The sequence below is a fragment of the Lepidochelys olivacea genome (assembly GCF_965140295.1).
Source record: "Lepidochelys olivacea isolate rLepOli2 genome assembly, chromosome: 6".
NCBI lineage: Eukaryota > Metazoa > Chordata > Testudines > Cheloniidae > Lepidochelys > Lepidochelys olivacea.
Window position 1 is genome coordinate 5,508,387 of NC_140416.1, and position 15,533 is coordinate 5,523,919.

Here is a 15,533-nt window from a genome sequence, read left to right on the forward strand (position 1 = left end):
AGGGAGACCCCCGAGGGGCAGCAGCGAACCCCCCAACCCCTGCCCCTCTCCCGCGGGGGAGAGCAGGGCCGGGGCTGCCCCGAAGGCCCGGGGGGCTGGGTGGGGGGGACCCTGCCGGGCTCAGCTGCACAGACCCCCGGAGCTGGCGGGGGGGGGGGGGGCTCCGGTCCCAGCTGGGCCCCGATCCCCGGCCCCGGCCCCGCGGCCGCTTCCTCCGGGCGGCGATTTCCTGCCTCGGCTGCGGCGAGTCTCTCTCGCGGCGCCGCCCCCGCGCCCCGCCCGGCTGGGGCTGCAGCCGGGGCCGGGCCGGGAAGGTCCCGGCGTTATCACAGCCCGGCCCCATGTGCTCTGGGGCGGGGCAATGCCTCGGCTTAACCCTTCCCTTGCCGGCACGCTCCCTCCTGGCCCTGGTCGCCTCCCCCCCCCGCTGCAAAACACTTGGGGATCCCCGGTGCTTTGAATTCCCCCCCCCCCGCCGCAGGGTGCAATGTTACAAACCGCTGCCCTCACCTGGGAGGGGGGTGCTACCCTGGCGCAGTTTGCTGCCCACGCCCTTCATCATCTGGTCCAGGGGTAGCAAGGTGGGCCGGGGGCGGGGGGTAGGCTCGGCCCAAGTTTGCTACCTCCCCCCATCTCCCGGGAGCCCTTTGTGATGGTGAGAGGTGCCGCTTCATCCCTGGGACATCTCTGCCTTAAATGGGGACACCCATAAAGAAAAAGAGTGATCCCTAAGGTGCCCCAAGTCCTCCTTTTCTTTTTGCGGATACGGACGAACAGGGCTGCTCCTCTGACACCCCTAAAGAAAGGTATTTGTCTAATTTGCAAAAGCATGCTACAGCACTCCAGGGCCGGGCTCTTGCCTCTAAAACCAGCGAACAGAGGAAGGGGTTGCAATATTTCTGTATTCGGTCTCTTCCCTTTGTAGAAAGTTTCTATAGTAAACAAACATTTACTGTACACAGAACACTGTAACTAGCCTAACACAGGGGGAACAGTACATCCAGCTTATGAATACCTTTTAAACACAAGCTCCTAGACCAGGGGTGGCCGACCTGTGGCTCTGGAGACATAGAATATCAGGGTTGGAAGGGACCTCTGGAGGTCATCCAGTCCAACCCCCTGCTCAAAGCAGGGCCAATCCCCACCTAAATCATCCCAGCCAGGGCTTTGTCAAGCCTGACCTTAAAAACCTCGAAGGAAGGAGATTCTTCCACTTTCTAGGTAATGCATTCCAGTGCTTCACCACCCTCCTAGTGAAAAAGTTTTTCCTAATATCCAAACTAAACCTCCCCCACTGCAACTGGAGACCATTACTCCTTGTTCTGTCATCTGGTACCACTGAGAACAGTCTAGAGCCATCCTCTTTAGAACCCCCTTTCAGGTAGTTGAAAGCAGCTATCAAATCCCCCCTCATTCTTCTCTTCCGCAGACTAAACAATCCTAGTTCCCTCAGCCTCTCCTCATAAGTCATGTGTTCCAGTCCCCTAATCATTTTTGTTGCCCTCTGCTGGATGTTCTCCAATTTTTCCACATCCTTCCTGTAGTGTGGGGCCCAAAACTGGACACAGTACTCCTGATGAGGCCTCACCAATGTCGAATAGAGGGGAACGATCACGTCCCTCGATCTGCTGGCAATGCCCCTACTTATACATCCCAAAATGCCATTGGCCTTCTTGGCAACAAGGGCACACTGCTGACTCCTATCCAGCTTCTCGTCCACTGTAAGCCCTGCACTCAAGAAAGGGCTAAGTATGATGATTAGTAGTGCTATGATGGCCCTGAAAGCTGTTGTCAAAACTAAGGTCACTTCACTTCTGAACGAGAGTGTCTACACAGGGGTTTAAGGCACTTTATGTGCATCCGTTTCACACCTTTAATGTCACACGGTACTATCTTAATAAGGGAAGGGAAATTGAGGGGAGACAAACCTGTTATTTCCTCCAGTTTAAAAACGTTTTCATTGGTTTTCCATGACACCCACACAAATGGGGGGCTGCAAACATTCAGACGCAAATACCTCTGACGGCGAAGGAGCAGGGCTAGCCGCAAGCAGTACCAGAGCGGTCAAGCTATGGATAATAATGGTTCATTTAATGTCTGAGGCAGCAGCATAGTCTGGAAAAGATGTGGTTTTGGAGTGTGATATGGCCAACACGCATTAGCTATCTCCCTGTGAAGACACAATGGTGACAAGGCCGTTTAGTTTCGCCAAACGGCAAACCAGGTGAGGTCAGCACTGTGCTCCGGCCCAATCAATGCAAAGGAGTATCAGGCTAATTCACTTTAAAAAATCCCGGATTTTGGCAGCACAGAACCGTAAATTTGTCAGAATGAAGAATGTCACTGGAATGTATCGTCACAAAATATGTAGCGTACATCTTAAAGGCTATGCAATTAAAATATGCAATTAGAAGCATATACAATTCAATTAAAAAATCAATATTTACAAATTGACATATCTACAATGCAACAAAGAAAGTAATAGAAAGAAGGAAGTCTGCACTTCGGTGTTTGCAGGATGGGGGATTACTTACAGAAATAAGGATCTTTAATAAGTTTTCAATTATGACAGGAGGGGAGACTCACATGTTACTGGAGGTCCAAAACAGTATTGAATGTTAAAGGCATGTACAACTGTTTTAGGTAGATGCAGTCTTTGGGAGAGGAAACAGAAAAAGTATGAAGCTAGTGCACCCTAGAAGCTCAGAAACAAAAAGACAAAATAAAAGACCCCCAAATGTATGTATTTATTTAAATGTCATGATTTTCAGGTGTAAAACCCATGATTTTTGAATGCTTGTGGTTGTCAATCTCTCTCAGGGTTGTATGCCTATATTCAATAAAAATTACCGTAGAAATTGGTTTCTGAAAAGGATTTCATATAAGATAGTATAGTGCCTTAAGAGCCAGATTTGTAAGTGTATTAAGGGGACTAGCAGAATTTTCAATAGCATCTAGGTATTTTCAACACTTAAAAATCTGGCCTGGGATGACTATTTGGGATCGAAGTTTGACACACAAGTGAGGCGAAAAAGGAGGATGGTGCTGGTTAGAGAGGCAAAACAACAGTAGCAGTGGGCAATCCCCTTAGGAGGATCAAAGGAAACCGAAATAGTTTTGACATGAAACCAGGAAATCAGTCAGCCTAAAAGTCACATGACCCCAAAGAATAAGCTTGGGTATAAAAAAAAAAAAAATCCCCCCGGCTCCCCAATTTAGAATTAAAATCTAATGTTGCAGGAGAAACAGGAAGTGCTATACTAGAAACACAGAAGTGTAATTGCTGAAATGACTAACAATTATTAATATTTTGAATGATTATTGCTATTAAAATATCAGTCACATAGCACAATCCAGCTGCATAGCGTTAATGCAGGTAAACAATGAAGTGCTAAGAGCAATCCAAATAACATTTTTAAAAGTAAATAGTTTCCGGGAGTGAAACTCCATTGCCAGTGGATTCCAAGGAAAGCACAGGCCAGATCAGGCAACGAAAAGAGCAGCAAAATTGTCTTATGTAGCACCAAAAGGCTCCAATCCCACTTGCTAAGCATTGTGCAGAAACAGTGAGACCATCCCTAACAGGACGAGCTTATGATCTAAATAGAGGGAGGGGAAACCGACTAGGGCAAGGTCACACAGTGGGTCAGTGGCAGAGCCAGGAATACAGTTCAGGACCCTGGAGTCCCAAGTCCACCTCCATTGGGCAGGTACACAGGGCAATCTCAGTCATGCGTTGGACAACAACCGTCCAGGCGCTACAGTAGTACGCCTAGTAACAAGTCATAGGGATGTGATCTTTGTTGCCGTGATGATGCATTTGTGCATGAATAGGAAATTGATCCTTAAGCTTACTTCTCATCACACACACACACACACACGTAGAAGAGGGGCTGGGAGCCCAGACTCTTGGATTCTAGCCCAGCTCTGGGAGGTGAGTGGGGTCTAGCGGGTTAGAGCAGGGGGGCTGGCAGTCAGTTATGAGTATGTCAGACCCCCACCAGCTCCTGATGCCCAAGGGGCAGCGGTGCTTCACCCAGCGAGATCAGAGTCTGATAATTCTCCTGCAAGATGTCCCTGTAGAGCTGCCTCTGCCCTTCCGCCGTGAGCCCCCACTCCTCCCGGGAGAAACACACGGCCAATCCCTCCCCCCAGCACCTGGAACCCCAAGGGACCCCACAACACTGTCCCAGGCCCCAGCAGGAACTAAGAAGAGTGGGAATGGACGGGGCTGGGGTCCTGTCCTGTTTTTTGTGCACGCCCCCTTTGCAAGGGCCTCTGGGAAATGGAGTCTGCCTTTGCAAGGCAGCATGAGCAGGGTTGGCTCTCTCTTTACTGATCCTTTTGCCTTGCCCACTCCATTCATATTCATCCAGGGGAGTTGTGATCCACCCCACTCTAGCCTGGAAGAGGGTGGCTCCGACCATGATCCTCCCTTGGGTCAGTCCATGGTTCCTCTTCTCTGCATCCTTCCCTGGGCTGAATTAAAGCAATCCATGGCCATAGGTACACCCCACTGGGAGCACATGTTAGGGGCTTATTCCTTCACCTGCTTACTTCCCTGATCCTTCTCGCATGACCAGAGAGCAACAATACCCGAAGGCCAAAGGTGCAAACAATTCAATGTTTATTGGGGTGAACTTCCGGCAAGCATGATTCCAGTTTCCTTCCTTAGTGTCCCCCTTCCCAGCTCTGACACCACAGAGCCTTAAACCTGTGTCCCTTTTCCCATTCCTGCCCTTAGCCAAACATGGATTCCAATTTCCTCACCCTCAGTCCCTGTTCCCATTTCCCCTCCTCACACCCACCCACTCACTCCCTGATTGGTGAAAGTATAGCTAAGCAGAACTGAAGTTCTACTATATAGCCTGAAGTCAATCATTTTCCTGAAATTTAACTAACCAATCCTAACATATTGTAACATGATTATTTAACCAATTATGTCCCACCACCTTAATTAGTTTACACCCAGCAAAATTCATTAAACAGCAGACAGAAACAATCACAGAACCAGACAGAGATTATACAGACAAACAATAGCAAAGTGGGAACTATAATGACAAAACAATACAGAAGTGAGGATTTCACATCCCAGCTATTGATAAGTGAGTTCTTGCCAGACAGGATGCTATCAAACTAAGTTTTCTTTTACATCTTTTAGGCACTTCCCTTTCTCTGGAGGTGACAGGCACTATCAGGACAGGATTGTATTCCTAACAGCCCAATAGCACCTTCTTTCAATGTGACTAGTTTGGAATGCGAGGAGGTGACTGGTCGCTTCCCAGCTTATGGCTGCCTCTGCTGCTTAGCCAAAGGCCTTAGCCTAAGAACAGGGCCTCAGACTGTCACAGTAAGAGAAAGACCTTACACCCGCAGACAGTGATTTTGATTCTCTCTTTTATATCTCTCTAACTAGCCGAGTGATAAGAATACACCTAAATTCTTAGCGTACAGGCCTTTACAGATAAGCCTGAATATCTGTATCCTAACACTCCACCCCCCCCCTTTTTTTTTTTCTTTCCTTTTGGGATCCTCCTGCCCAGGTATCCCTGGAAAAGCATAGGACATATGGTGACACATTTCCTGATAGGGCCAGGCATCAAGGTGGATGGTGTCAATAGTCCATTTGTCCCACTGCCCCTTGTGTAGTATAGTGCCCTGCACCTTCTCTCGTCCGGGCATACCACACCTATTCCAATTAGTGTTCCGGACTTCCCATTATAGTGGGCCAGAGAAGGTTGTGTCCGGGTTGTCTAGTACACTGCGGGGTTTGGAGGGCTTATTACTTATAGGTTATCTCCATATGCAATGTAACACAAGTACAGTTAACAATACAAAATCCACAGCAACACCGAGTCCTGACCACTGCAGTATGGTCCAACATCCGAGACACCCTGAAAACACTGCCTCTCCTCCTTTGACAGGGTCACGATCTTATGTATCCAATTGCTGGCAGTTGCAACAAGCTCTCCCTGCAGGTTTTGCTTGCTTTTGTCCATATCATAAGTCCATTGAACGTTCACAGAGAAATGTGATATTGTCCAAACCAGCCTGACCACTTGTTATGGAATCAGGCAGTATGCCCTGGTTTGATTATTCACAGCAATAAGATTCACAGATCCATTTGTGCACCAAAGTCCAGATAGCAGCGTATAGATGGGTGTAGTTTGGTTATGGGCTGGTGTAATTGTGCCCCCAGTAATATGTACATTCCCAGCAAAACAAATTATACACAGTACACCCAATTGTCCACCCCTTGCATAGACCATTGATCCTGCTCCTCCACAGTCACAGGAGAGGGGCACATCTAAACATCTTCTGTTGATTTACACTATTTTACACACCTCCATTGATTCCCAGTGAGCTCCTCCCCTTCTCATTATTCCATACGGCTCGTGGGAACTACCTGAGCTGCCATTCCATTTCCAGGTACCACGGTAGCTATTACACAGGTGCTGGCCTCCTAGTTGAGCATTTTGCATTCCCATACACATCTGCCCCCCAACGTCAGCCTTCTGAAGCCATCTCCCTTATAGACTATTTCTGTGGGAAAAGGGCCCATTTTCCCTCAGAATAACTGTAAAGGTTTCTGGGGACAGAAGCCTAGTGGTGGTAGTAGCCACTCTACCTGACCCCCTTGGATAATTTAATTACCAAGCTTCCATCCAATGTGACTGCACAGAGTTGCACATACAGTTACATTTATAGAACTGGGTTTTATCATTAAACAAAAACTTCCTTCTTGACATCTCACATAAGTATCCGAAGTACCCTTCATTAAAACTTCAGAAAAACAAAAAAGTGTGGAAAGGCAGGGGGAGAGGTGGAAAGAAACCAATTAAGCCTGCCAGGTCAGTTTAAAGTATAGGCTACCAGCAGCAAATTAAGTAAACTGAGGAAAAGAAGAAAAGGACATAGTTAGCTTTGATCCAAGAGTATGCTCCCTGGGTTGAAACAGTTGGGAACCCTTATCCTCAGGTTCTCATTCTGGCTCTGGGAGAAGAGTGGGGGTTGTTACCTGCTCCTGCAAACCCTGCCACTCCCCCCCCCTTTCTTTCTCTCCACTCCCCCAGGAGCAAGTCCCAGCTCCAGTCTCTAAAGATTATCTGTTAACTCTGCTTTTGACTTTAAGCCCTGCTGTGCCAAATCATCTTTAACCATCCCTAACTAATTTACAACCCTTCAGCAGCCCTTGCTGAAGCAGCACCAAACTTGAAAGATTCCTGGCAGCTTCCCATAATGCTGCCCTTACTTCAAACCTCTCACAAGTTGACTGAAGAGCCTCCTTTCCCCGGAAGGCATTCAGTCCCCATGGGCAGGGACCTTCTTCCACTACCGTATACCAAGGAGGGTGGGCTCCTCAGCCACCCCCCATCCCTCTGGGTCCCCTAACGCTTCCTCCATTTCCTTGTTAATCTCATCCCAGGTTGACCCCTGCACGTGGTATGGGCCCTGGTTCTTCCTTATCCATTTATCCAAAAAAATCCTTTACCCTGGCTTGACAGAACTGGCAACTACTATCACGAGAGTTCGTGATACCCCCTCCAAGCAGCTGCGCAGACTGTTGGGGAGGGGGACTTACAGGCTGCCACTCACCTATCCAATGCAATGCATCCAAGTCACCAGCACCAAGATGTTAGGGGGCTTATTCCTTCACCCACTTACTTCCCTGGTCCTTCTCGCATGACAAGAGACCAACAATACCCGAAGGCCAAAGGTGCAAACAATTCAATGTTTATTGGGGTGAACTTCCAGCAAGCATGATTCCAATTTCCTTCCTTAGTATCCTCCTTCCCAGCTCTGACACCACAGAGCCTTACACTTGTGTCCCTGTTCCCATTCCTACCCTTAGCCAAACATGATTCCAATTTCCCCATTCCCTGTTCCCATTTCCCCTCCTCACACCCACCCACTCACTCCCTGATTGACTTCAGGCTATATAGTAGAACTTCAGTTCTGCTTAGCTATACCTTAACCAATCATTTTCCTGAAATTTAACTCACCAATCCTAACATATTGTAACGTGATTATGTAACCAATTATGTCCCACCACCTTAATTAGTTTACACCCAGCAAAATTCATTATACAGCAGACAGGAACAATCCCAGAACCAGACAGAGATTATACAGACAAACAATAGCAAAGTGGGAACTATAATGACAGAACAATACAGAAGTGAGGATTTCACATCCCAGCTATTGATAAGTGAGTTCTTGCCAGACAGGATGCTATCAACCTATGTTTCCTTTTACATCTTCTAGGCACTTCCCTTTCTCTGGAGGTGATAAGCATTATCAGGACAGGATTGTATTCCTAACAGACCAATAGCACCTTCTTTCAATGGTGCTAGTTTGCAATGGGAGGATGTGATCAGTCGCTTCCCAGCTTATGGCTGCCTCTGTTGCTTAGCCAAAGGCCTTAGCTTAAGAACAGGGCCTCAGACTGTCACAGTAAGAGAAGGCCCTTACACCGGCACACAGTGATTTTGATTCTTTCTTTTATACCTCTAGAACTAGCCAAGTGATAAGAATACACCTAAATTCTTAGAGTACAGACCTTTACAGACAGGCCTGAATATCTATATCCTAACAGCACACTTCCCATTCCCCTCCCTCTGCTATGGCCCCCTCCCTTCCACGGTCTCCCCACACCACTGTTCCCTGCCTTCCATGGGGCTGTGTAATGGTCCTCACTCAAGATCTGGCTGGGGAGCATGGCTTAGTGGTCAGAGTCACAACCCCTGACTGCCATGGGCTTGAGGGAAGGGGCGCCCAGGTCCTCCCACTCTACCAGGCTCTGACCCAGGGCCCTTTGGGCTACCAGTAGGCTGGCAACCAAAGTTGTCCTCCCTGGGCCTCTTCCTCCCCTCATCCCTCTGGGTCAGTTTAGTTCACAATAAATAAGAGGCGGTTACCAATGTCCAAAGGATACGTCCCTCTCTGGGTGGGTCCTCCTTTCTGGGCAGCTATCACAGCCTTCAGGCTTCCCACTGCACTCTGCAGGTCTTCTCACCTCTCGCTCTACAACCCAAAGGAGCGAATTCCCCGTCTCTTAATTCCTCCAGCAGATGGAGCATTTGCTGCAGGTGGGGCAGGGCAGAGCTGGCTGAGCCCAAAATAATCCCTTAACCTCTTGTTGCATAGTGCGGCAACCCCATCACAGGCTGGCTGGGAACTCAGCTCCAATCCAACCCAGCAGCAAAATCTGTGTCTGGGGCCTTGGGGCTTTCCTCTCTGCCTCCGTGTCCTGTCCTGTCACCAGAGTAACAGGTTTCAGAGCTAAGATGCATAGGGTACTTCCCCCACCCCTTCAGAGAGTGTTCGGCTCAGGCTCTCTGCAGACTCAGGCAGCATTCGTTCCATTCGGGAAAGTTCCCACCTCTCAGAGCGATGAGTTCAGCTCCCAGCCAACAGACATTTTGAAACTTTTCTTTGCAACCTTGAACGTTAGAGGTTTTGTTTTTAATGAAAACGGGGATTCTAATAAAAACTTGCAACTCCAGAAGCCAGGGCCCTGAGAATGGAACTAAACCCAGCCCCAATTCATTATCCAAACCTCTAAGGCCTCCCCAATAACCACACTCACCCCCAACACAACCCTTGCTTTCAATACCTCCATAACGACAACACTGACTTCCAAACTGTCACCTGTGAAGGTTGTCTTTATTACATGCAGCCTGGTAGAACACAGAGGTTGTGATCAGTGTCCCTTGTTGGTCAAGGAGTACTGACCGTGGAGGAAGTCCCTGCCTCAAAGACTTTACAGTCTGTTCAGCGGATACAGAGCTGAGATTCTCCCTGGAGCCCCAGGGCTTTGGAAATGCGCTCCACATTACAATGTGTGGGGGTCAGACATCCTGGTTAGCAGCGGAGCGGGGGTGCCAAGGCAGACTTCCTGCCTGTCCTGGCACAGCGCCATGCCCTGGAAGCGGCCAGCAGCAGATCTGGCTCCTAGGTGGAGGCACGCAAGAAGCTCTGCGTGGCTGTCACCCGCAGGCACCACCCCCCGCTCCCATTGGCTGGGAACCAGCCAATGGGAGTGCGGAGCTGGTGCTCGGGGCAGCGCACGGAGCCCCGTGGCCCCCCGACCTAGGAGCTGGACCTGCTGCTGGCCATTTCCGGGGCACAGTGCGGTGTCGGAGCAGATAGGATCTAGCCTGCCTTAGCCGGGCAGCACCGCCGATGGGACTATTAACAGCACGGTCGGCGGTGCTGATTAGAGCCGTCACGACCCAGCGTCTGACATTCCGCGACCCAGTACTGGGTCACAACAAACAGCTTGAAAACCACTGATCTAGTCTGACCTCCTGTATAGCACAGGCCAGAGAACTCCCTCCAAATAATTCCTAGAGCAGAGCTTGTAGGAAAGCCTCCACTCCTGATTTAAAAATTGCCAGGGATGGAGAATCCACCATGACCCATGGTAAATTGTTCCAGTGGTTAATTACTCTGTTAAAAATGTATGCCTCATTGCCACCTTTTCTGCCTAAGGGATAGGGCGATCCAATCCCCATTAAAATTAATAAAGGGGGCATCTGAACCCCATGGTTATCTCTGAACACTCCCCCTCGCCCCCGTGCATCAAAAAGGCACTAGGAGTTTGGCTAGAAATCAAGGGATTAAATCCAAGGGGTTATTTGAAATAAGTGAGGTCCCTAAAACTGTTTAGCTTGCCTTAGCTGTACCCCTGCACCGGAGGGAGCACGTACGAAGGGAGACACATGTATGGGTTTTATGGGGCGCTATAAGGGATGAACCTTGGCTAATACACACCCCAGGGCTGGGACGTGTAGGGGGAGGCATGCATGGCATTCTATGCTAGGTGGGTTCTCCGGTGCGTAATAAGGTGCGAGCACTAGAGGCATTTGAAGGGTCTCTCCCCAGTGTGGATCCGCAGGTGGCTGGCCAGCGTGGATGCCTGAGTGAAGCATTTTCTGCAGATGGGACATTTGTATGGTTTCTCCCCTGTGTGAACCGACTGGTGCCGGATCAGCTGGGAGCTGCGGACAAAACCCCTCCCGCAGGGGCACCTGTAGGGCCGCTCCCCCGTGTGGGTGCGCTGGTGCTGCAGGAGGTGGCAGCTCTGAGCAAAGCCCTTCCCGCACTCAGGGCATTTGTAGGGCCGCTCCCCTGTGTGGGTGCGCTGGTGCCGGTTCAGGTTGCGGATCTCGCTGAAGCCCTTCCCGCACTCAGGGCATTTATAGGGTCTCTCTCCCGTGTGGGTCCGGCAGTGCAGGGTGAGCTGGGAGCGCCGCAGGAAGCCCCTCCCGCAGTCGGGGCACTGGTAGGGGCGCTCCCCCGTGTGGGTTTGCTGGTGGCAGATCAGGTGGGAGCTCAGGCCAAAACTCTTCCCGCACACACCGCAGCTGAAAGGGCGCTCCCCGGTGTGAGTCCGCTGGTGCTGGATCAGGCCTGAGCTCTCGACGAAGCCCTTCCCACAGTCAGGGCATTGGTAGGGGCGCTCCCCGGTGTGGGATCTCTGGTGTCGGAGGAGCCGGGAGCTCCAAGGGAAGCTTTTCCCACACTCGGGGCACGTATTTGCTCTCTCCCTGGCCTGGGTCCCCCGAGACACCATGTCATATTCAGCTTCGACACCAGCTCTGGATTGACTCAGTTTCCCTGCCGGGGGGGCAGAATGGCAATGAGCCTCATCAGTATCCTCCGGCTTGGGGCTCTGGGACGTCCTGGGCAGCTCCGCTCCCACAGTCCCTTCCCGCTGGGGGATCTCCTCAAAGTTCCCACTCGCCATCCCGGCACCTGCTGGGAGAGAGAGAGAGAATCCAGGTGGGGCTCGGTCCCTGCGCCGGGGTGAAGGGGGGGCAGCAAAGGGGTTTGTCGCTGAGCGGAAAACCTGATGGGCAGGACGCGAATCCCCCAAACCCTTCCCTGAGGGGAGAGGGGGGCCGGGGCTGCCCCAACAGCCCAGCTGAGCCCCCAGGGAAAGGCTGGGGGCGGGGAGGGCTCCTGCCGGGGGGATCCGGGAGTGACACCTGCCGTGAGGACAGGGACCTGCTGGGGACGATACTGGGAGGAGGCAGAACTGGGGGCTCCCGGCGGCTTTGCTGGGGTCCCAGCTGGTCCCTTCCCGCCCGGACGGTCTCCGAGCCGGCGTCGCTCACCCCTCACCTGGGTGGGCGCCTCTCGGGGTCTCCCCGCCCTCGGAGCCCGGGAGATCCTGGTAATTCTCCTGCGGCGCGTCCCGCAGCGCTGCCTCCGCCCGTCCGCCGGGAGCCCCCCGCCCCGCGGGAGCCTCCTCCAGCCCCGCCGGGAGCCACCGGGGCGGGCACCCCGCGCCGCACCTGCCCCGGGGGCCAGCGTCCCCAGCACTCGGGCTGCGGCGGGAGCGACTTTCGGACAGGGCGGGGGCGGGGGCGGCTTTCGGCGCGGCCCACTTGGCCGAGGTCTCTGGGAAATGGAGTCTCCCTTGGCCGTGCCCCGGGGGGGCTGGTTGTGGGGGGGGCTGGAGGGTTCCGCCCCCTGTTGAATATTCATGAAGGGGCGGGGAGCGGGCCCCTTTGTTCAGGGCGGTCCCCGTTGCCGAGAGACCCGCTCCGGCTGAAGCGGGAATTCATTCCGGGCAGGTCTCGGAGCCGTGTTCCAGGGGAGGTCAGACACGAGGATCCCAGCGGTGCTTTGCGGCTTGAAGAGCTACGAATCTCCCCGTGGCCTGGCAGGCGCAGGGAGGCCCGGGGGCAGGGCTGGGGCAGGAGAAGGATGGGCAGGCAGGACGGACGGGCCTCTGGAGCGAGGCTGGAGAGCCAGGGGCTGGTGAGCCCAGAGAGGGGGGGAGGGAGAGGGGACCGGAGCGAGGTGGAGACAGGAGCTTAGGATCTTCTGTGCCACAAAACCCTCAGGGGGCGTTCAGTGGACTTGAAAGGCAACAGATCCCAGAGGAAGAACTTTAGGGCAGCAGTCCCAGCCCCGAGCCAGGCCTGCCCAAGGCAGACCCAAGGTGGGAGAGGGAAAGAGGCTCAGAGAAGGGAATGGTTTCAGAGTGGCAGCCGTGTTCGTCTGTATTCGCAGAAAGAAAAAGAAGGACTTTTGGCACCAGAGAGTCTAACCAATTTATTTGAGCATAAGCTTTCGTAAGCTACAGCTCACTTCATCGGATGCATTCTGTGGAAAATGCAGTGAGGAGATTGATATACACACAGAACATGAAACAATGGGTGTTTTTCATGCACACTGTAAGGAGAGCGATCACTTAAGATGAGCTATTACCAGCAGGAGAGCGCGGGGTGGGGTGGGGTGGGGAGGGCTAAAGAAAACCTTTTGTAGTGATAATCAAGGTGGGCCCTTTCCAGCAGTTAACAAGAATGTCTGAGGAACAGTGGGGGGGGGGGGGGGGGGGAGATAAACATAGGGAAATAGTTTTACCTTGTGTAATGACTCATTCACTCCCAGTCTCTATTCAAGCCTAAAATAATTGTATCCAGTTTGCAAATTAATTCCAATTCAGCAGCCTCTCGTTGGAGTCTGTTTTTGAAGGCTTTTTGTTGTAATATTGCAACTTTTAGGACAGAGATCAAGTGACCAGAGAGATTGAAGTGTTCTCCGACTGGTTTTTGAATGTTATAATTCTTGACATCTGATTTGTGTCCATTTAGTTTTTTACGTAGAGACTGTCCAGTTTGACCAATGGACATGGCAGAGGGGCATTGCTGCACATGATGGCATATATCACATTGGTATATGTGCAGGTGAATGAGCCTCTAATAACGTGGCTGATTGGATTAGGCCCTATGATGGTGTCCCCTGAATAGATACGTGGGCACAGTTGGCAACGGGCTTTGTTGCAAGGATAGGTTCCTGGGTTAGTGGTTCTGTGGTGTGGTGTGTGGTTGCTGGTGAGTATTTGCTTCAGGTTGGGGGGCTGTCTGTAGGCAAGGACTGGCCTGTCTCCCAAGATCTGTGAGAGTGATGGGTCGTCCTTCTGGATAGGTTGTAGATCTTTGATGATGCGTTGGAGAGGTTTTAGTTGAGGGCTGGTTGGCTTGTGGCATTCTGTTATTTTCCTTGTTGGGCCTCTCCTGTAGTAGGTGATTTCTGGGTACTCTTCTGGCTCTGTCAATGTGTTTCTTCACTTCAGCAGGTGGGTATTGTAGTTGTAAGAATGCTTGATAGAGATCTTGTATGTGTTTGTCTCTGTCTGAGGGGTTGGAGCAAATGCGGTTGTATCGTAGAGGTTGGCTGTAGACAATGGATCGTGTGGTGTGTTCAGGGTGAAAGCTGGAGGCATGTAGGTAGGAATAGCGGTCAGTAGGTTTCCGGTATAGGGTGGTGTTTATGTGACCATCGCTTATTAGCACTGTAGTGTCCAGGAAGTGGATCTCTTGTGTGGACTGGTCGAGGCTGAGGTTGATGGTGGGATGGAAATTGTTGAAATCATGGTGGAATTCCTCAAGGGCTTCTTTTCCATGGGTCCAGATGATGAAGATGTCATCAATGTAGCGCAAGTAGAGTAGGGGCATTAGGGGACGAGAGCTGAGGAAGCGTTGTTCTAAGTCAGCCATAAAAATGCTATCGTGTCATGTGCCAGCAATGCCCCTCTGCCATGTCCATTGGTCAAACTGGACAGTCTCTACGTAAAAGAATAAATGGACACAAATCAGATGTCAAGAATTATAACATTCAAAAACCAGTCGGGAGAACACTTCAATCTCTCTGCTCACTCGATCTCTGACCTAAAAGTCGCAATATTACAACAAAAAGGCTTCAAAAACAGACTCCAACGAGAGACTGCTGAATTGGAATTAATTTGCAAACTGGATACAATTATTTTAGGCTTGAAGAGAGACTGGGAGAGGATGAGTCATTACACAAAGTAAATGTATTTCCCCATGTTTAATCCCCCCCCAGAACTGTTCCTCAGACATTCTTAACTGCTGGAAAGGGCCCACCTTGATTATCACTACAAAAGGTTTTCTTTAACCCCCCCACACCCCTCCCCGCTATCCTGCTGGTAATAGCTTATCTGAAGTGATCACTCTCCTTACAGTATGCATGAGAAACACCCATTTTTTCATGTTCTGTGTGTATATAAATCTACTCACTGCATTTTCCACTGAATGTATCCGATAAAGTGAGCTGTAGCTCAGGAAAGCTTCTGCTCAAATAAATTGGTTAGTCTCTCAGGTGCCACAAGTCCTCCTTTTCTTTTTAGAGAAGGGAATGACTCCCTCAAGGTCCAGGAATACCTAGTCCAATGCTAGTACCTTCTCCACCAAAAGATTGCACACGTCTGTTTCTCTAGCAGTCCCTACTCAGTGCACACACCAGGGGCTCACGCTTTCCTTCCATTCAAGTTCCCTGTGTGCCACCCTCCCAACCCCTCTATTTCAGGGACTCCCTCCTTCTCCCTCAGGCCAGGGGCAATGGAGAGCCTCAGCAGTATCTTCCCGCTTCCGCTCCTGGTGGGAAAAGCTAAACCACATTAAATAAGAGGGGGTTACCAATGTCCAAAGGATACGTCCCTCTCTGGGTGGGTCCTCCTTTCTGGGCAGCTATCACAGCCTTCAGGCTTCCCACCCTGC

The 15,533-nt window shown here is 51.1% G+C and overlaps 1 protein-coding gene across 1 annotated transcript; it reads right to left on the minus strand.

Moving 5' to 3' along the window:
* Positions 1-4,605: 4,605 nt before the first annotated feature.
* Positions 4,606-12,436, minus strand: LOC311522485 (uncharacterized protein). The gene is made up of 2 exons (XM_084631880.1): positions 12,127-12,436; positions 4,606-11,757 (listed from the first exon to the last, which is right to left on the minus strand). Exon 2 carries the CDS (start codon positions 11,747-11,749, stop codon positions 10,856-10,858), a length of 894 nt encoding a protein of 297 aa, XP_084488006.1. The 5' UTR covers positions 11,750-11,757; positions 12,127-12,436; the 3' UTR covers positions 4,606-10,855.
* Between the last annotated feature and the right edge of the window lie 3,097 nt (positions 12,437-15,533).

Bases quoted from the DNA above. Each gene is read 5' to 3' on its own strand.
- LOC311522485 (XM_084631880.1), bottom strand. From the start codon at position 11,749: ATGGCGAGTGGGAACTTTGAGGAGATCCCCCAGCGGGAAGGGACTGTG.